The following is a 21,298-nucleotide window of genomic DNA, read 5'->3' on the forward strand; positions in this document are numbered from 1 at the left end:
GTCCCTATGAAAGCACACTGTGCGTTTTTAATGACAGCACCTCACTTCCCACCTAGGCAAGTTACAGGAACACTTTGATAGAATCTGCACATAGCAACATCAATCACTGCCATGGTGATTTTCTATTAAGATCTGACCTAGAAAAAGCCCTTAATTTTTCTTTCTGTTCTATCTTACAATATATTCTTACAAGAAAATCAAAATATTATGGAACACATTTGGAAAAAATGGTCCATTTAGAGAAAGAAAAAAATTAAGGATACAGAAATTGTTCCCAAAGCAGTTTTTTATAGCCTAAAACAGGGTGAATCTACAGCCTCGTTAAAATTTCCTTTTATCCAAATACTTTCCACCAATTCACACAGTATCATCTCATTTTTACCTTTCTAAATTACTAAGCACTTCATTTTTCTTTTAATCTCCATATTATTCCCTGCAATAGATTATACTATCCTTGACCTCATTTCCTCTCTGTTAGTAAATCTCCAAACTGTTGTTCGCACTCATTCATTCCTTTCATTTGTCAACTAGTGTTATGGCCAGGATCTGTCAGGCATTGTGCTAGGCACTGGGGGTACTGGATAAATAAGTGACACGGTCTCCACCTCACAGAGATGACCACTATCTCGGGTCCCAAGGCAGAAAACCACAAACCTCTGAGCAAAGCAATACCTTTCATTTCTCTACCTTGATAGTTCCCCTTTCTGGCCATAATGACATTCTCCCAAGTTATGAAGTCTGTGCTCCCATCCTGACTGAGACCTTTAGTATAACCCACTATCAGCTGGGATGCAACTCAGTGCCCATAACAGAAAACTCATCTCATGCTGCCTTACACAATCGATGGGGCTTATCAGCTAACATGACCAGAAGCCCGGGAATAGGAAAAGGTCTGGATTATATTAATTCAGCTGTTCAGTAACTGCATCCAGGTTTCCTTTCTTCTCTCCAGTCTGCCTGGAAATGGATGGCTAACAAGAACCTTGACATTATTTCCTCTCCATCCGGGGAGCACAAGAACTGTGGAGGAAAAAGGGACGCAGGTAGGGGAGCAGGGGGAATAAGGGGGCAGAGGATCTACACAGACAGATTGAGAGGAACAGTATTTCTTTAAACTGGAGCTCACTGTTCCAAAGAGTTCCACTGCAGTCAGAGGATGAGGACTATGATGCCTCTTCCCAGAACCAGAGATGGATTAAGCTTTTCCTACAGCTATGAATTGTGTGGGGTTTCCAGGAGTAGATATCCAAGGAGTAATTGAGGAAGAAATCTCAGAGGAGGACACCATGATGTCTATTACATAACTGACTTCACATAAAATATTATTCACCTACATTTTAAGGCCTTTAAAGTCAGCTTTATCCATAATGTCCTCTCTAGAATCCCTAATTGCCTAATTCCCCTTCCCAGTTGTGTATGACTCCCACCTCATCAGCCAACTCAATCCCTCAATCTGGCACTCCAGGACCTTCAAGACTTGGCCCCATCAGTGTACGTTTTAGGGAACTAATTTCCAATAAAAATCTTCCTCTCACGTCAATCCACACACATACTTCTTATCCATCTTTCTTCCTTATCTATCTAAATTTCTCCAAAGTGTCGCTCAGTAAGTCATCCCTGTCAGACCTGGTCCTTCACTGACCCGAATTTTCAGGCACACTCCATGAAGACAGCATGGTATATCAGGAAGAGCAGAGGAATGGAAATCACACAGACCTGGGTTCAACTCTTGGTACCACCACTTGCTAAGTATGCCTTGGGTAAATCACGTTAAAACTGCTTACCTCTGAATTTCCTTACCTATAACACTATATTACTACTTTTGCTCCGCCATTTTATTAAGGACCTGGTATATACAGTCAATTGATAAATTAAAAAAAAAACAAACGTATCGTTATTCAGCCATGAAATCTCCCCTTTTTAAATGTTTATTTATTTTTGAGAGAGTGAAAGTGGGGGAGAGGCAGAGAGAGGGGACAGAGGATTTGAAGCAGGCTCTGTGGTGAAAGCAGAGAGCCCCATGCGGGGCTTTAACTCACAAACTGTAAGATCACGACCAGAGCCAAAGTTGGACACTCAACCAACTGAGCCACCCAGGAACCCCAGAACCATGAAATCACTTATTTGTATGCAGCCTCCTGGTTCTGGTTCTTCCTAGTGTTCTCACAGACTAGGTCTTCACTTCACAAGTATTTGGAACAAACAAGAGGCATCATCTCCATATCTATGTTGAATTAACTGTTGGCCACTGTGTCTGGCAAAACCAAGATGCTATTTCACAAGGGCAACATTCGTCTTCTATTGCTCTCCATAGAAATGAACTGCTATTTCTTGAGTAGAAAACATTCATGGCATAGGAGTATTTAGGGTAGACTGTCCAGAGTCCAAAAGGGTAGAAAAAAGTCTCTAGGTGCACTTACTAATACCTCAAGGAAACTGAGCAAGGTTTTGTAATCATTCTTGAGGGGGCAAAAAAAAAGACTGATCAAATAAATGTACATGTACTGGCAGCACGAATTTTAATACTCCAGACAAGTAAGAGAGTGCTAGCAAGTGGGGGATGAGAAGTTGAAGGTGCATGAAATGCTTCATCTGAACCAGTCTTTATAAGAAGCACTGACCTCAAGGGCTGGAAGAAAAGGACCGTACAATGGACAGAAATCAGAAGACAATATCCAGACCACATGCAGCCACTTTTTAATCTTATGAGTCTGAGTGAATCACTTCACCTCTGTGAACTCAATTTCATTATGTGAAAACAGAAATGCCCCCACACCCCCACTGCACGCCCTTGTCCTACTTGACTCCGAGTTTGCAGCAGCTAGATAAAATTTACTAAACTTCTGAAGAAGTATGTATGAAAGGCTATGCAAAATAACGTACTTATAAAAAAACAACGTGAATGCCAAAGGTAAGGTGATTCTTACAAATCTCAGTGTAGCGCTGCTGAAATGTCCATGTTGAAATCACTAGACATCATTATGAATAACCAGCCAAACAAAGGATGCATCTGTTCTTAATTGCCTAGTTTATTTAAGTGGCTGCCTGAAAAATGATCAATTATAATTATTATTTGAGATGCATTAAACAATTAGGACACTGAAATGGAAGACTATCAGGGCACCTGGATGACTCAGTCGGTTAAGCGTCCCACTTTGGCTCAGGTCATGATCTCACCAGTTGTGAGTTCGAGCCCCACGTCGGGCTCTGTGCTGACAGCTCAGAGCCTGCAGGCTGCTTCAGATTCTGTGTCCCCCTCTCTCTGCCCCTCCTCCACTCACACTCTGCCTCTCTCTCTCTCCTCTCAAATATAAGTAAACATTAAAAAAAACAGAATAAAAAAAAAAGAAATGGAAGACAATCAAACCTCTGACACTGGGGTACTAATATGGACTGAGGACTCATGTTATTGGCTAATTTGCTAACCATTAGCAACAACACTATACTAGAGCTTTATCAGTTTGAGTAGTTAGTGTGAAATTACCTCATAAGGGACCATTTTCCTATGCATAAATGCAACAAGATGCTTTACTAAATGTCTTCAGCATCAACAGAGTAGATGACAAGTCAACAAAAGATGCCACAGCAGATCTAAGTGATGGAACTGAAGGAATAATTACATAGACACATAATGTGAAAATCCACAAGATTTAATTTCACCAAGGAATTAGGAGAATAAGTATTCAGCTCCGTTGAGATTTTTCTCTGATTATTTCATGAAGGTGGCCCATTCCTTTGGCCTTTAAAACCGCACAGAGATTCTACACAGAAACAGTCATAATTTAAATGATTCCCATAGATTGTGACTATTTTCCCCACTAGTAAGTTACTTACTAACACTAGTAAGTGTTAGCTGCACACTGACATTTTCCAAGGCAATGCACAGTGACTTCCTTACACACGCCAGAAACCAAATATTTGCTGAATAAACGTACAGAACACAAAGACTTTGCAAGCTCTAAAAACTTCCATATCAATACTTTCTTAAATTGCTAATACCTGCTAATCTGGAATAGTTAATTTAAAGTGAGTTTCTGGGGGTGTCTGTGTGGCTCATTCTGTTAAGTGTCCGACATCGGCTCAGGTCATGGTCTCACGGTTCGGTTCGTGAATTCGAGCCCCGCATCGGGTTCTGTGCTGACAGCTCGGAGCCTGGAGTCTGTTTCAGATTCTGTGTCTCCCTCTCTCTGTCCCTTCCCGACTTGCGCTTTGTCTCTCTCTCTCTTTCAAATATAAATAAACATTAAAACATTTTAAACAAAAAAAAGTGGGTTTCTGAAATAAAAGACCAAGTAATAATGCACTGGCCCTTAATTGTAGCATTTTAAAATGGAATTCAACAAACTGCAAAACAAAGTCAAATGCCAATGTAAAAGGAGAACATTAGGAAGGCTAGTTGATGTCAGAGGAAAATCAAATGCAGTATATTGGTGCTTCCCCTCAGAAAGGAATGACCTTTGTTAAATCATAATATCAGTAATTGAAGGAGAGAGAAAGAAGGAGATTTCAGCGCTAGGAATTACCTGAAAGTAGAACTTATGAGCCATTTTCTTTTCCATAATTTTTTTAACCAGATAAGTACAGAATCTTACTCCATTTATTCACACTTATATTAGAATTTACTAGTCTCCTTACTTGAGCATCTGGTGAAATAAATGTTAAGATGTTTAAAAACAAACAAAAATGTAATAATAGTGTATAAAGATATATTCTGATCAATCATTAACATAAACAAAGGTTTCATCAATGTCCATTTTATTTTTTTAAGTTTATTTATTTTGGGGTGGGGGGAGGAGCAGACAGAGAGGGAGAGAAAGACAAGAATCCCAAGCAGGTTCTGCCCTGTCAGTGGGCTCGTACTCAGAAACTGCAAGATCATGACCTGAGCCGAAATCAAGAGCTGGATGCTTAACTGACCAAGCCAGCCAGGCACCCCAATCAATGTTTATTCTAAATGCAGGCAATATTTGTCCAAAGACAGAAAGTATGCTTCTATATAAACAAAACAAAGCAAACGAACAAGAAAGAAGAGGTAATGGACCACTTCCAAAGTATACGATCTCTAAAAATCCATCTGATCTGTGTTTCTGTCATGGAAATACATACTAAACCCAATTGTGTAAGTTTGGTGAAAACCACCTTTATAGAATCACCTGGAGTTCACTTGTAGCAATGCATGTTCTTAGGACTGAGACCTTAAAGTCTGGGGTAGGTCTCAGGAATCTGTACTTCAACAAGCTCCCCTCAGGGCAACTCTCAAGCACCCCAAAATCTGAAAACCAAGGATACTGGCTTTAAAAAAAAAAGTTAAAAGAGCACTCTGGAAGAGTTATTTCCTGTACATTTGAATATAGACACTAGGAACAAAAGTTAAATTGGAAACGATAAAAGCATATAAATAGGACAGAAGCATGTCACAGTCAATTTAATAGGCAACATGATTAAAATCTGATGAGTTCAATTGTTAAAAGGATATTCTCTCATACTACAGGAAATCTCAAAATGAGTTGAAATGATGCACTGTCCTAAAGTATGATCTGCTCCTACAGGGAGGCACCGGGCATGTATATCCAGGTGTAAGGACACACATCTTCAAAAGTGGCTGGCATTCTCAATTTCATTCTTTTTCTTTTTTAATATTTATTTAGTTTTGAGAGACAGAGCATGAGTGGGGGGAGGGGCAGAGAGAGAGGGAGAGAGAGAGAAGGGGACAGAGTCTCCAAAGTGGGCTCTGCCCTGACAGCAGAGAGCCCGATGTGGGGCTTGAACTCACAAACCGTGAAATCATGACCTGAGCTGAAGTCAGACGCTCAACCAACTGAAGCACCCAGGCTCCCCTCAATTTCATTCTTGGTACAGCTCAGATATTGAATATTAGCATCAACGATGATTCCACTTGGGAAAAAAAAGACTAAAAGAAATTTTTTTCCAGAACGACAGTAAAGTACCCATGAAACGAACCTCATCCACATTGAAGAAGAAAGAATAGGTCAAGGTGACAGTGACTTTCCCTTACAAGTGGGCAAATCCCAACCAGAGTGATCTATGAAAGATTCAACAAGGAACAATTAAAGAAGCAAACTTGAAATTCCTGCAGAGACAGGATTCAAAATATAAAGTTATTGAAGGCCTCCCCTACCAAAAACAAAAAACAAAAACAAACAAAATCCTCAGTTTGAAAATGTAATGGATTCATCATAATGGATTCACCTTTGTTCTATGTTCTAGAAGTTTAGGGGACAATCGTTTACTGACATAAAAATTCTCAAGGTGAAGTAGAGACTTTGTAACAACTTAGATATGCTTTAAAAGATATATGCATTCTTGAAAACAGATGATTTTTTACTTTTTTGTTGAAGTTAATGAAATTCATTTTTCTGCAGGAATCTGAAGCAGTAACTGGGATGATCTAAATCCCCTGTTATTTATACCTTCATACATCTGCAATAGGTCTTTTCTCCACTGCCTGATGTTAAGAAATCTTATTTAAGAAAATTATAGGCCATGAACTGAACGATAGTCTTAACATGTCTCTTGAAGTTGCTGTAGGCTGAAACTCATCAACCACTTTTTGGTCATTTAACAATTTAAAGTGTGTGGGGGGGTAGGGGGTACGGTTTACTCCATCGATCTGGCAGCATATGTCACCTAAAAACTTGTAGATGTTATTGTACACCCTTTGTTCAGATGAGGATTTAAAGTAAGTACTGGCATTGATTTCTGAGGCTACTATGTGTTTGGGTTGCCAGTGGGGTCTCCAGATGATGTTGAAACCAGGGCCTTTTTGAAAAAAGAATCAACTTATAGGTCTAACATTTGAGTGCAAAAATCAATTTTTACAAGTGCAAGATAGTAAGCGGTTCATCTGAAAAACACCCCCGAGTTTTAGTTAACCACAGGCTTAACAGGGGCCAACAGAACGATGCAGCGGGAAACAATGCCAAGGCCACCTTGGGCTGCACTGGAAGGGCCGCAACCACATCAAAGGCAGGAAGACAGGGCAGGGCACGGAAGATCTGAGTTCAGTTTCCTCTATTGAAAAGAACAAGTAGACCAGGATGCTTGAGCACCACTGAGGAAACCATCTGATGTTCAGCCTGTGGCAGAGAAGATCTAAGGAACCAAGGTGATTGTGTTTAGATACGTGAAGCATCTCTACGTGTTAAGTTCGGATTTCTCCTGTCTTGTTGACCACCGACCACTGCTTGATCCTTGAAAAGGGCCTGATAGATGACAAACGTGCAAAAATACTCATTGAATGAAAAAAAATGATGAAATAAATGACCTGGGAGCATAAGAGAATACACTTGCTGGTCTGTATGATGCCAAAAGATGAGACAGGCACCAGTGGGTAAAAATTTTAGGAACATATGCTCCAGTTAAACTTTTTAAGAAACCACTTTTTAACAGTTAGAGCTCTCCAAAGACAGAGCAGACTTTGTAAGGGAGTGATCTCCTCCTCATGTGGGGGGGAGGGAGCAGCAGTGGTATTCTTGCAGAAACTGGATAACCATCTGTCAAGGATGCTACAGCAATGAAAACACTGTTTACATCATCGAACACCACAAGGGTTTCATTTTTATCCTATCTGCCATTTCTGTAGAGCAAGCCTTCTGCTGACATGAAATCATCAAGCTGAAATGAAGGATTTTAAACCATTTTAGGAGTGACTCAACAGAATGTGTTAGAGTGGTTGTCAAATGCAGGTACATAAAAACATCTGTGGAGCTCGTCATCAACACAGGTTTCTAAGTCCCACTTGATCTCATTTCTCTCGTCTGCTCCGTGACATTGTCCTAGCAATTAGCTCCTCTCTTCTGCACCATCGCCATTCCCCTCACTACTGGAGTCTGTGCTGTCCCTTTGCAAACCTGTCACTCCCTTCTGTAAAAAGAATATCCTCGGTTGACCCTGCTTTTTTCTCCAACCACCACCCAACTTCTCTTCTTCCTTTTAAGGGAAAACTCAATCTGTATCCACCATCCTGCCTCCACCTGACTGTTGACCACGCCCAAATTGAAGACCCCAGTTACTCCATGTTGTAGAACCAATGGTGAATTCTCAGTCCTCATCCAAGTTGATCCTTCACAGTAGCATCAGACACAGATGATCAAGCCCTCCCTTAAAATATTTCCTCACATGCCTCACATGACACCACACCTCCCTGATTTTTATCCTACCTCCCTGGTCACTCTTTCTCAGTCTCCACTCTGCCTCTTCATCCTGACTTCCTAACACTGGAGTGCTCAAATTCTTGATATGAAACCATTTCTTTACTTTCCTTGGTTTTCTCCTCCTCACACGGGGATCCTTAGTGAGTTCAGCCTGGCTCTTGGCTCTACTTACCGTTTACACACTTAGGACTCCCCATGCTGCAGCCTAGCTAACTCCACTGAACCCCAAACCTACATCTAAATAACCCCCTGACATCTTTGACATTCATCTCCACAGATTCAAACCAAATTCCTGATCTTCCCCATCACAGTGGCTAATATCCTTCCCAGGGTTCAGACAAAATATCACAGAGTCATCCTTGACTCTGTTTCCCCACCACTCACCCAAGCCATCAACTCTTGCCAGCCCTACTGTCAAAAGAGATCCAAATAAACTAGGACTTCTAATCTCACACCACATACAAAAATTAATGCAAAATGGGTCAATGACATGAACGTAAGAGCTAAGACCATAAAAATCTTAGAAGAAAACACTGGAGCAAATCTTTATGACCTTGGATTTTGCAGTGGATTCTTAAGATATGACACAAAAAGCAAGAGCAACAAGAGAAAAAAAATGGACTTCATCAAAGTTAAACACTTTTGTGCATAAAAGGACATTATCAAGAAAGTGAAAAAACCTAGAGAATGGGAGAAAATACTTGCAAATCGTGTATCTATTGAGGGTCTAGTATCCAGAATATATAAAGAACTCTGACAACTCAAAGACAGAAAACAATCCAATTTAAAAATGGGCAAAGGACTTGAATAGACATTCCTCCAAAGAACACACCCAAATGATACCCACGAAAAGGAGCTCAACATCAGCAGTCCTTAGGGAAATGCAAATCAAAACCAGAAAGAGGTACCGCTTCACACCCACTAGGATGGCTACAGTCGAAACAAATGGAAAATAAGAAGTTTTGGTAAGGATGTACAAAACCCAGAATCCTTGTGTATTTGCTAGTGGCCATGCAAAATGGTGCAGGTGCTATGCAAAATAGTTTGGCAGTTCCCCAAAAAGTTAAACACAGAATTACCATATAACCCTTCAATTCCACTCCCAGGTATATACCTCAAAGAACTGAAAACAGGTACTCAAAAAAAAAAACACCAAAACAAACAAAAAATACCCCATACGTATACACATGTTCACACTAGCTCTAATCACAATAGCCAAGAGGTGAAAACACCCCGAAAGCCCAACTAATGAATGAGTAAGTAGTTACATAGTTTAGAGACAGACTGTAAATCATACACGTACATACATACATATAAGGGAGTACTATTTGGCCATAATAAGGAAGTCCTACTGACACATGCTGTGTTGTGGATGAACCTCCAAAACATTACACTACGTGAAAAAAGCCAGATAACAAAAGGTTTAAGGAACTGGGTCAGGGAGGAAGTTGTTGGGAGAAAATGCTTCATGGATAAGGGGTTTTACTTTGGAGTGATGAAAATGATTTGGAACTAGACACGACACAGGTGGTGGCTACAAAACATTGTAATGTATTAAGTTCCATTAAATGATTCGCTTTAAAATGGCTAATTTTAGGGGCGCCTGGGTAGCTCAGTCGGTTGAGCATCTGACTTCGGCTCAGGTCATGGTCTCGCGGTTCGTGGGTTCTAGCCCCGCATCGGGCTCTGTGCTGACAGTTCGGAGCCTGGAATCTGCTTCTGATTCTGTGTCTCCCTCTCTCTCTGCCCCTCCCCTGCTCACGCTCTGTCTCTCTCTGTCTCTCAAAAATAAATACATGTAAAAATAAATAAATAAATAAATAAATAAACAAATAAAATAAAAATAAATAAAATGGTTAATTTTAGTTTATATTAATTTCACACCAATAAATTATTTTTAAAAATATTCAGAATCCAAGGGACACTGGGTGGCTCAGTCTGTTAAGTGTCTGACTCTTGATTTCAGCTCAGGCCATGGAATGGAGCCCTGCATTGGACTCCATGGAGCCTGTTCAGGATTCTGTCTCTCCTCTTTCTCTGTCCGTTCCCTCGCTCACATGTGCTCTTTCACTCTCACTCTCAAAATAATAAATAAAAACACATTTAAAAAAAAGTATTCAGGGGGTGCCTGGGTGGCTCAGTTGGTTAAACATCTGACTTTGGCTCAGGTCATGATCTCAACAGTCTGTGAGTCTGAGCCCCGCACTGGGCTCTGTGCTGACAGCTCAGAGCCTGAAGCTTGCTTCAGATTCTGTCTCCCTCTCTCTCTCTCTGTCCCTCCTCTGCTCATGCTCTTTCTCTCCCTCTCTCTCTCTCTCAAAAATAAACATTTTTGAAAAATTAAACATAAAAAAATTTAAAAAAATATTCAGAATCTGACCCCTTCTCCTAACTCCAGTGCTACCCCATTGGTCCAAGACACCATCTTCTCTCACTGACATTATTACTAGTCTCCTAAGTGGTCTTCTTGTTCCCACCTATCCCCTTTGTTTTTTCTCAACACAATAGCCAGAATGATGCTATTTTGTCAGTCAGATCATGTCTTTCCTGGGCTAAAAGCCAATAGTTTTTTATATCCTTGTAGTCAAAGCCAAAGTCCTTACAGTGGTCAACAAGGCCCTACCCAATGTGACCCATACCTGGTCTAACCTCCTCTGACCTCACCTTCTACTGCTCAGTCCTTTCCTCTCTCCACAAACAGATCACAACAGGCTCCTCGCTGCTCCACCAACATTCTAAAAACACTCCTGCCTCAGGGCCTTTGCACTCGATGTTTGCTCTAGTTTGAATGCTCTTTCCCAGATAGCTATAGTTCTAGGAGCATCTCCAACAACAGTTCTTACTCAACTATCTCCTATGCAGTGATGCCTCCCCTTAAGCATCCTATTTAAACTGCAGAACCACACATTCTCCCTATTTCCCTTCTCTGCATTATTTTTCTCCATAGCATTTACACCATCTAACATAGAGTAAATTTTACTTATTTCTCGTGTATATTTTCTACTCCTCTCTAGATGCTTACTCAAGAGCCTAAAAGGACAGTGAGAAAGGGGCTCTCTGCTCCTAGGACGACAGATTTTAAACCATTTGGGTGCCTGCTTGCCAGCGTGTTTGCATATGTGAACTGTGACTTACTTTCTTTAACACAGTCCTAGTTGCAAGTTTGAGACAGTAGGCCTCAGCTACTCTAAATTACTGAAGATTATAAATAACTGTAAAGGATTTAAAAAAAAAAAACAAAAAGTGACCACCCAAACTGGCTTATCTTGGTTTGCAGCATAACATTAAGATGGATCTAAAATACATCAAAAGGGATATTAAAAATTCCAAGTATTAAATAAAGTCCAAATGATATGATGAAGACAAGGATGGAATTTCTTAGTTCTTACGTTGATCTTATTACTGCCACATGGTATTAAAACAAGGTCCCCACCCCTAACAATCTACGTGGCTGCATTTCATCTGTAGCTCCTTGGAGTTTATCATAATATCCCAGAGAACAATCTCAGTACTTAGTGTCTTTTCCCACAACCATTGGAAATCTAAGTTCAAGGGACTGGTCCACTTTATAAATAAGATATTTATAAGCCTACCTTTCAAATATTTAAAAACATCTTCACATTCAATAACAAAAAAATATGTACCAAAATTAAAAAAAAAATTAAAACAGCGCCAAGGTTTTCATAACAATTCAACACAAGCCTCAAACACAGCAAACTACTTGAAATAAAGATGGCTTCCCCATTCAGTAACACATATCATACAAAAATACTCACGTTATTAAAAAAGTCGTGCAGTTGTAAAGCCCTGCTAAACTAATAAAAAGTATTTTAGTACCGTTATCTAAAGATACCATACATTACAGCTTCCTCAGAGCATGTTAATGCAGACAAGCCTCAATCAGTAAGTAAACTAATCTAAATCAAATTCCCTCCACTTGAAAATAATCATCATGTCCTGCCCAGAGTTGGTGAGTATAAATGGATTACTGAAAATATTCTCGGTAATTGCAGGTTGCTATTTATGTTGACCAGAGTTGGAGGAGTTTACTTAGTGAAATGTCGAAGCATGCAGACCACCAATGCACAACACACAGGAAAATCACTCTTGACATCCATACTAAAAACAGCCTGCTTCCTCTCTGCAATGTCATGGGGTGGTTATTTCATAGTGTCAGATACTCTGCTGGGGACAAAATGAAAATTTATGATTGCAGTTATTTTATTTCCGGGTAATGTGATACCACAAGAGATTTTTCTAGTTCAGTGGAGAAGTTAAATATTAAAGACTAAATATTATTTTCCAAAGCCCTAAATTTTTCTGCTCGTAAACAGGTGTGTGCAAAATACCAATGGTGACGATAACTGAAGTGTATTTTTTAATTATGGGGGCTTTGTTTGCCTTATAGTCACCAATTCCCAAATATGTCTAGTAACACATAAGTCACAGAGGCGAGTGGAAATAAAAAAGACCAGGTCTAAGATAAACTTGTCACAAGACACCTGGCCAGTTAAGCGAGCTGTCGTTAGCTCTCATTGTTTCCTGGGTTATACCATAATGTTTTGTTTTGTTTGTTAATCATCGCCATCATCAGAATTGAATTAGGAATCAGGAAACCTGGGTTCTAATTCCAGATCTCCAGCTAACCATCTAAAGAGCTGTATAATCATAGGAAAAGCCTATAATCTCTCTGAGCTCCAATTTGCTTATCTGTAAAATGAGGGAGGTTGATAATAAATGCTTTTAAAATGGAACAGGAAAATGCAAGGTAAAAATGAGTCCCTCAACATTTTAAAATTGATCCTAATTTACAAAGGCAAACACAGAGAATACCACAGGATAAAAAAAGGAATGTTTTTCACTTGAGGGGAAACAGAAATATGAAAAATATTATAAAATTAAATGGTCATGAGGATGTAGCAAAGAACTAACATACTTTTAGCCTTGGAAGGAAGAGTCCTACAAAAATGTAAAAAGAAAAAAAAAAGTCAATAGTCTACATTCCCTTTGGCCTAGTAATCCTACTTTTGAGCATAAATCCCACTAAAAAATATCCCTAAAGAAAAATCAAAGTTCTCTAAAAAAGAATCTCCATAGCAGCACTATATGTAAGAGAGAAAAATTGGAAACAACCTGTAAGTGCAAAAATAGAGGCACAGTTAAGGAAAATCTGGTTTTGCTAGCAAAATAGAACAAAGGCCTATATGGTCATTTTTTAAATACTGAACCATCTTCAAAAGAGTGGAAATAGTCAACAGGGTATAACATGAAATGTAAAGGTTCATCACAAAATACATCTGTCTTCTTCATGATTTTATAGAAAACATATCAATGACAACCGGGAGAGAAACTGGAGGGAAACAACTAGTTCATTGGGTGCAATCTTTCCATAAAGTTCATCACAACAGCAAAAACAACAACAATAACAACAACAACAACAACAACAACAACCTAAAAGGCAGATGGGGAGAAGAGAATGCTCTCCACACTACAGCCCAGCTTTTACATTTTCATGTTTCTTCTACATAGTTTCACTAACGTGACTAATACCACCTTATATCTCCGTCTAATGCTTCATGTTTTCCAAGCACTTTCACAAAGATTATGCTGTTTCATTGTTTGAAAAATAATCAGCATTTGACACCTCTACACCAAAATGTCAAACTTTTGTACAAGGTCTGGTGTGTCAGGGATGTATCCTATGAAACCATACTCTACATATTGCTCCCCTCTCCCCAAATGTCATCAATAAGAAATCAAAGGAGGCATCAAGAGTCAGGAGTTAAGATTTCCGTAAGCTTTCAGACTCTAAAGTAAACTTTAATATGGTAGAACTGGCCAGGAGGCAAATGCCTTAGAAAACTGTTTACATGCATCTTATGGACTATTGCTTTTTTCCTTAAACATCATAAATCACAAAACCTGGCAAAAAGGATCACTCTGGTTGGCCGAGCAATAGATCCCTTTCAGATTTAGTAAATGTAAGGTAAGTAAACTTCAGCACACAGAATTCATGAACATAGCCATGGCACGGTATTCAGGTTCAGTGTATAGATGCACCTTTCCATCATTATCCCACTAAAACCTCCAAAAAGATAGAAAAGGTAAAAATGTAGAATTCTTCTAAATAACAATTCTCCAAAGGAAACTTCATTGGTGACAACACTTTTGTTAAAAAAAAAAGAAAAGTGGATATTTCACAAAAGCCTGTGTCAATTTTCTTCCTCACCCAAAAACATTCTTTCTACTAATCAATATCTTGAACTTTGTTTTAAGGTTTCAGATACTGGTGTCCTTTAGCATTAATTATGAGTGACAAGGAAAAAGGTAATGGTATGGCACGAGAGAAACAGTTTTTTAAAAAAGGCTAAGAGGTAACAACGCTAACAGTTGGGCATACCGACGCATAGAAGTTCTATCAGAGACCATGATACACGCTTGTCTCAGTGATGGCTAGAGCACAAAGTCAAAAGCAGTTTCAATCTTTCACATAACTCTAGCCAGTTTCTAGGCTATACTAACAAGACCCTGGCAGGCAACTGTGCCCAATTTCTACCCTCACCAGCATTATCTAATAATTAGAAAACAGGCTTTCATTTTCAAAACCATTCAACGTGCCAATGTACTTCATCTTAAATCAGTGGTTTCTAACGACAGACCGTGTGTTGATTTGTAACTAGCAAATTTCAGCAAGCTTTAAGGAAAAGAGACAAATAGAAAGAATTATCCATTTAAAAATGAATCTCAGAAATAAATTGCAAAAATTCAGCAAATTCCACTGGTATTTATTCTCTGGCTGAATTATTCCAGAGAAGTGTGATCGTGATCAACACATTTTGTTTTCAGTATTCAAATAATATTTACAGGTCCCGTAGGTCCTAGGATACCACATAACAATTCAAAGATTTAAAGAAAATGACAAATGTGTGGAAGAACTCCAAGACTCATAGTGAGTAAAATTATGATTTGACTTAAGCCTCTAACATGTCAACCATTACCCATTAGATGAGCAATTCGGTGTTGAGACAGACTAATTTAACATTTACTCATTAAAATACCAGGTAATAAGGCAAGAACAGAAAGACGTCTTTAAAAAAAAAATCATCTTCAGAAAGATCACACAGGTATGAGCAAATCACATTAGAATAGAAATGAAAATAAAATGATAATCTGCACTAAAGAACCTTAGTAGCTAAGAGGCCATTTACATTTCAAAGTCCTCTGTCTATGGTATTCTTAAGTATTACACCACTAAGGTTTGTCAGTGCTGCAGAGACACTTCAATTAAGGCTGTGTGGTACAGCCCTATGTAAATTAATTAGCTGAGGTTGCACGGATTTTCTAAAAAGAGCTCTCTAAAACAGCCTTAGAGATATGCACGATTTGTGGGGAATTACAATTCAAATACAACTTACTAATCAATTCTTTTTGCTTTCACATTTCAATGACATTTTATGTAATGATAAATAAGTCCATGAAAATACTACTAACCAAAATTGTATTTGCTTTCAATTAGAGATTAAAAAAAAGAGGGGGGCTTTCAAGTTTGTTTATGATACTCAAAGTTTTATTTCCGATTTTATCTAGACTTACTGTCATGATAAGTACAATGAACTTGATCCACATTTAAATAGGAGATGTGTCTATATTTGAAATTCACATGTTAACAACTAAATTAGCTATCCAGTAATTTCTACAAACAATGTATTTCTTTAACTCAAAATATTAAGTGGATTTTTTGCTGTAAAGAATCTCTATTAGAATCACATGTTTGGCAAATAGTATTCTTCAACATAAGTAAAATGTGTGCAGAAAAACCTAAAAATTAATTGCATAATGGTTTCTACCATAAATTAAAAATGGAAGAATTCTGAAGTTTTCAAGAGATTAGGAGCCTTCCAATTATGTACATAAGAGATTCATAAGCTCTTCTGTAATCCTAAAATAAAGTCCCTACAGTCTCATTATAGTGATTGTGAAAAATTCATACTTGTTATACAGTAGAGATGATTTAGAGACTTTTTAATGGCTAATTTGTTTCAAGAGCATAGACACTGTATGTACATATATATCTTTTAAGATAGTACCATTGAGAAGAGGCTGTCCTTCATGCACATCCTGCGATAAGACTGCACTGTAAACATCTTCAGGAAATCCAGTCTTGCATAATGCGATTTCACCAGAAGCCTCTACAGACGCCTGCAACACAAGAAAAAAATGTGTGCAATGATTGCTACCTCCTTCAACCGAGAAACATTCCACTTGGCATAAAGCCTCGATTTTTCAGCTATCTTGTACAAACAACCCCTTTGTTTCCGAACAGTTACAATTAGAATGTAGAGGGCAAAGGGTTAATCTTTTTGATAACTGGAGTAGAAGAAACAAATCCCACTTGTCCTGTCCAGTAAAATCGAAATAATACACATTCTAGGTTCTTCTAAAGACCGCACATTTCCATTAAAATGGTCATTGTGACTGAAGAATTATCAAGTGGACCAGGGGTAGGGGACAGCCAAATAGTTTTTAGGCTCCACAAATCACCACCGCCAACTTAACTTTTCAAGAAACATGTATATTCAAGTATATAGATTTTTATATCCTCATCAAATTCCCAGGCTATGAAGTTTGTTTCAATATACTCTGTTAATTAAAAAACAAAACTACAACATACTGCAGGATATAGAGTATTCTGTACCAAGAAAAAAAACAACTAATCAAAAGTATGTATTTCTCTACTTTGGCAAGGATACATTAAAAATGTAAATAAAGATTAATATAATTATGTTTCCTTTTTATACTTAAAAATTAGAAAGTCTCAGGGCACCTGAGTGGCTCAGTTGGTTAAACATCTGACTCTTGATTTCGTCTCAGGTCATGATCTCACGGTTCATGAGTTTGAGCCCTACATTGGGCTCTGTGTTGACAGTGCGGGATTCTCTCTCTCTGCTCCTCCCCCACTTGTGCTCTCTCTTTCTCTCAAAATAAATACTCTAAAAAATTTAAAAAAAATTAGAAAGTCTCTCTTGACATCTTCCTCTCTGTTATCACATAACCTTTAACCACCCACGCGACTAAAACTCAACCATACCAAGTTCTATCCACTTACCCCTTCAAGTTAGCTTCACTATGTCTTCCAGCCCTACTGACATCATCACGGCGCTCAATAGCACTTGTGCAGTGTCGACATTAATTATAGGAAACTTCACCCTGCAGTGATGGGGATCCAAATGCAGGAGGAGGAAGAGCCTACAGAAGCCGACAGAGGGAGGGACTGCAGTATCGGCAAGGCTAGCATTAGGAGCTATCTGCACTGGTGAGGAGAATCAGAAATTGGGAGGAAGGAGGAAGGGAAGCCCCAGAAAGAGAGAGACCTGAAAGCAGCTGTCAAAGCAATACAGCGCAGCCTCACCATGAAAGGACTACCGGGATTATGCATGAGAAGTTTTGCAAATACGAAAGCCATAAAAACCCACACTAATCTAATATTTAAACTGCTCTTTTCAGATCTGGGAAAACAAAGCAAAAAGTAAATTTGAACCTTGTTCAATATTGCACAGTATTTAATCGTAAAAAAGTATCAGGAGCCACAGTGAGATATTAGTTCAGACCCTTCAAATTAGCAAACAGTTTCAGTTTGTCATGTGCAAGAAAGGACTGTATCAAGTCAAGGACCCAGAGCAGCCAACTCCCTCACACAGGTGTAGTGGAAGCTGGCACAGACACCACGGAGCACAACTTGGAAAACTCTAGTAGAGATGACTGTGGATACATCCTTGCCTACACGGTGAGTATATTCCTATGGAAACTTTCCTATGGGTGCTCCAGTCAATGTGTGCAGGAATGCTCACACGTTCACTGCAGCACGGTTGTAACAGCAGGACCTAAAGACTAACTAAACGTCCATCAAAATTCTCCCACTACCAAACAAACAAACAAACATTCAACAGCATTAGAATGAAGAATTAGAGCTACATTTATCCCCAGGGTTACATCTCCAAACAAACAGTTTCTTTAACATCCATGTAAGACTGCAAGAGAAACTTAATTATAAATCAACCTAGGGATGACTATTGTTTTTAGGTAAGTTCAGAAATCTATTTAAGCAACATTCCAAACTCAGACTGGAGACAGAGCACTCTGCAGCATGAACCTTGCAAAAAAAAAAATGTTTAAAGCATGATTGATGACTCCATTTTTGTACATAAAGTTTAATATAAAGATAATGTGAAGTTATTGACATACATCAAGCAGGAATATAAAAACACACAACGTAGTGGTAACACCAAACTGAGGACAGCAGCTACCCCACCCAGGGGAGGGCGAGATAGGAAAGACGTCAGGAAGCGTCATACAAGTGGCTTTGATTTTATTTGTAATAATTCATTTCTTTCAAAAAGAATTTAAATCAAATAGAGCAAGATGTGGAGATATGCATAGGAACATGGGTGCAAATTATATTATCCCCTACTTATCCCCTATGTTCATACTAAAAAAGAGAAAACATTAAAGACTAAGTGGAAGTCAGGAGTCAAGCTTCCAACACCCATCAGGTTAGGGACACTGGATGGTATTTTCATTCTTGCCTTCTGGAAATATCCAAGTGCCTGTACTGGACCTGGCAAAGGGCAGCACTCATTAAGTGAAAGCTTTTGCTTTGGGTTAACCAAAACAACTAAAGGGAACACTCCAGTTCACCATATAAAATGGACCAAGGTGTTGTAAATCTGTGCCTCACTGATGGGTTACAGGTAGGCCTGTTCACCTCCAGTCCAGGCTTCTGCAGAGGGAGGCCGTGGCAGGGTTCCAACATGTAGGTAGGAACAGAGCTCTGTAGGGGCAGCAGGATGGAGGCAAACAATGGGCGATGTGCAGTAAATAGGGGTCACATTCCAACATGGGCATTGGGGTGAGGGCAGTGGGCAGGTATATACACAAACACCCAGAGATCAATAAAGTCTAAAGACTAGAGGGAAACTGCAACCTTTTCTTTAGCTCCACTGCTAGTGTCTTGTTTTCTGGTGGATCTGCCCTAAGGTGGGAGAATAAGCAGCAACATGTTCCTCATCCAAACCCACAGGAATAGAATCTCAAGGTTGAATCAAGTCCGTCAGTAATTCTGGGAATGTTCACTTCTGAGTTTCCGTCTCCACCTTACTTCAGAGAAGGGAATTTCATTTCTGTCCTCAACATGTTATCCTTTGTCCAACCTCTTTGTTTAGTCTCATCTAGGAAAGGGGGCCTACCTGCAGAAGGAGGCTGTGAGAATCTCTGAAACCATGTTTGTAAGACACATTTCTAACAGCTGACTACCAATATTCATACCCATGGGGGTCATATGTTACTTTATGAGATTTTCATATTCATCTTAAACAGCCAAACTTTTCTAAATTCTTCTTCCCTAAGACAAAATGGATTCATAACATAACATTCTGTTATTCTAGAATGTGTTTTCTTAAAGACAGGCTCCAAGAATTATTAAACATAAGGACACATTTTCAGTTGCTGCAACTGGGGAGGAGGGCGCTACTGGCTTTTAGGGCCTAAAGGCCAGGGATGCTGCTATTAATCACACAATGCACAGGCCAGCCCCCACTGCAGAGAATGATCCAGCCCAAGATGTCAATAGGGCCAAGAGTGAGACATGCTATTCTTTAGCAACCCATGAAAATGGGGGTCAATTTACCCTATAACACCCCCAGCAGTGAGAAGTTCACTGTCTTTTCAAACAGTCCACCAAACTCTTACTGGAACATCCTCCTTTTCAGAAAACTGAAACAGTTCCTCTGTGGCTTTGCCTCACCATTAACAGATCATCCTGCCGGACCCATGAGGAGCCTCTAAAAGTTCAAAGACAGAAACTTTCCCCTGAAAACATTCTCTGTGGTGCACGGAGGAGCTTGCGAATCACATGCATTTTCCTACTATTTGAATAAGGTAGGGGTCAGCAAACATTCTTCTCTAAGGGGTCAGATGTAAACATTTGAGGCTTGACAAGCCTTGGTATCTCTGTCGAAACTCCTCAACTCTGCTGCTGCAATGCAAAAGCAGTAATAAATGGGAAATGAATGAACACAGCTCTATAAATTCAAATTTAAATAAAACTTTATATATAGACACTGAAATTTAATTTTCATTTCAGTTTCAAGTGTCAAAAATATTTTTCTTCTTCTGATTTTTTAAAAGCATTTGAAAATGTAAAAAACATTCTTCGCCATACAAAAATGGGCATCAGGGCTGTAGTCCGCAATCCCTGTAATAGTGTTATAGAACATTGCTATCTCACCTAATTCTCACAATAGCCCCTTGTGGGGGGTGAAGTTATCTTCATTTTAGAAATGTGCAAATAGGTTCTCACTCAGAGGAGTGTTAAGATACTGAAGACCTCATATCCAGGAAGAGGAAGAAGTAAGATGCTAAGTAAGAAGTCTTTCCAAGTAGAACAAATGCAATACAATTCTTTCCAGAAACTTGTACTGAGTGTCCATTTGCCAATGGAAACAAGACACCCTCACTGCCTTTAAGAAGTTCAAGGCTTAACATGGGAGCAAAATAAAAAGTGACTGCAACAGAAAGTGGCAGCTGGGAGGTAGAGACATACAGAGAGCCCAGGGCAGGGGTCTGGGGGCCTCCCAAGCAGAACCCAGGAGTAGCCAGGCGGTGTGGGGGGGTGGGAAGCCATCCCAGACAGTCACTGTTGAGCTGGAACAAGGTGGCAAGAAACAGCATACTGCCTGGGGAATTACAATGAGTTCAGTGTCATTGGAGTCCAAGAAGCAAGGCAGGAAGTCAACAGTTGAGGCTGGAGAGTTAGACAGGGTTAGATCATAAATGGTTGGGGGCTTGGGGTTATCCTCTTGGCTATGAAGAGCCAGGAACAGATTTTAAGCACCGGCAGACTGCATTTGACAGAGAAGTCTCTGATGCTTTGTGGGAAAATGGGTGGGGGGATGAAGTGACAAGTGACAGCTGGGGTACAAGTCAGGACACAGACGAATGGGACAGGGCTGCAGGAATGAGGAAGAGGGAGATCGTATCAGTATGTTATGAGTTAAAACTGATAGGCTTAGTGAGGCCTGGGATTCATGGTGGAAGAGAGGGAGAAAGGAAATGATGTCTTCCCCCAC

At 39.4% G+C, this 21,298-nt stretch overlaps 1 protein-coding gene across 2 annotated transcripts in view; it reads right to left on the reverse strand.

The window, feature by feature from the left end:
* CDH2 (cadherin 2) overlaps positions 1 to 21,298 on the reverse strand; it is a 213,261-nt gene that overhangs the window by 168,687 nt on the left and 23,276 nt on the right. For both annotated transcript variants that reach the window (XM_027068690.2, XM_053206475.1), the window contains exon 2: positions 16,262 to 16,373. In XM_027068690.2, the coding sequence (XP_026924491.1) occupies positions 16,262 to 16,373 (112 nt within the window). The remainder of the gene's footprint in view (positions 1 to 16,261; positions 16,374 to 21,298) is intronic.

The sequence above is a fragment of the Acinonyx jubatus genome, chromosome D3 (assembly GCF_027475565.1).
Source record: "Acinonyx jubatus isolate Ajub_Pintada_27869175 chromosome D3, VMU_Ajub_asm_v1.0, whole genome shotgun sequence".
NCBI lineage: Eukaryota > Metazoa > Chordata > Mammalia > Carnivora > Felidae > Acinonyx > Acinonyx jubatus.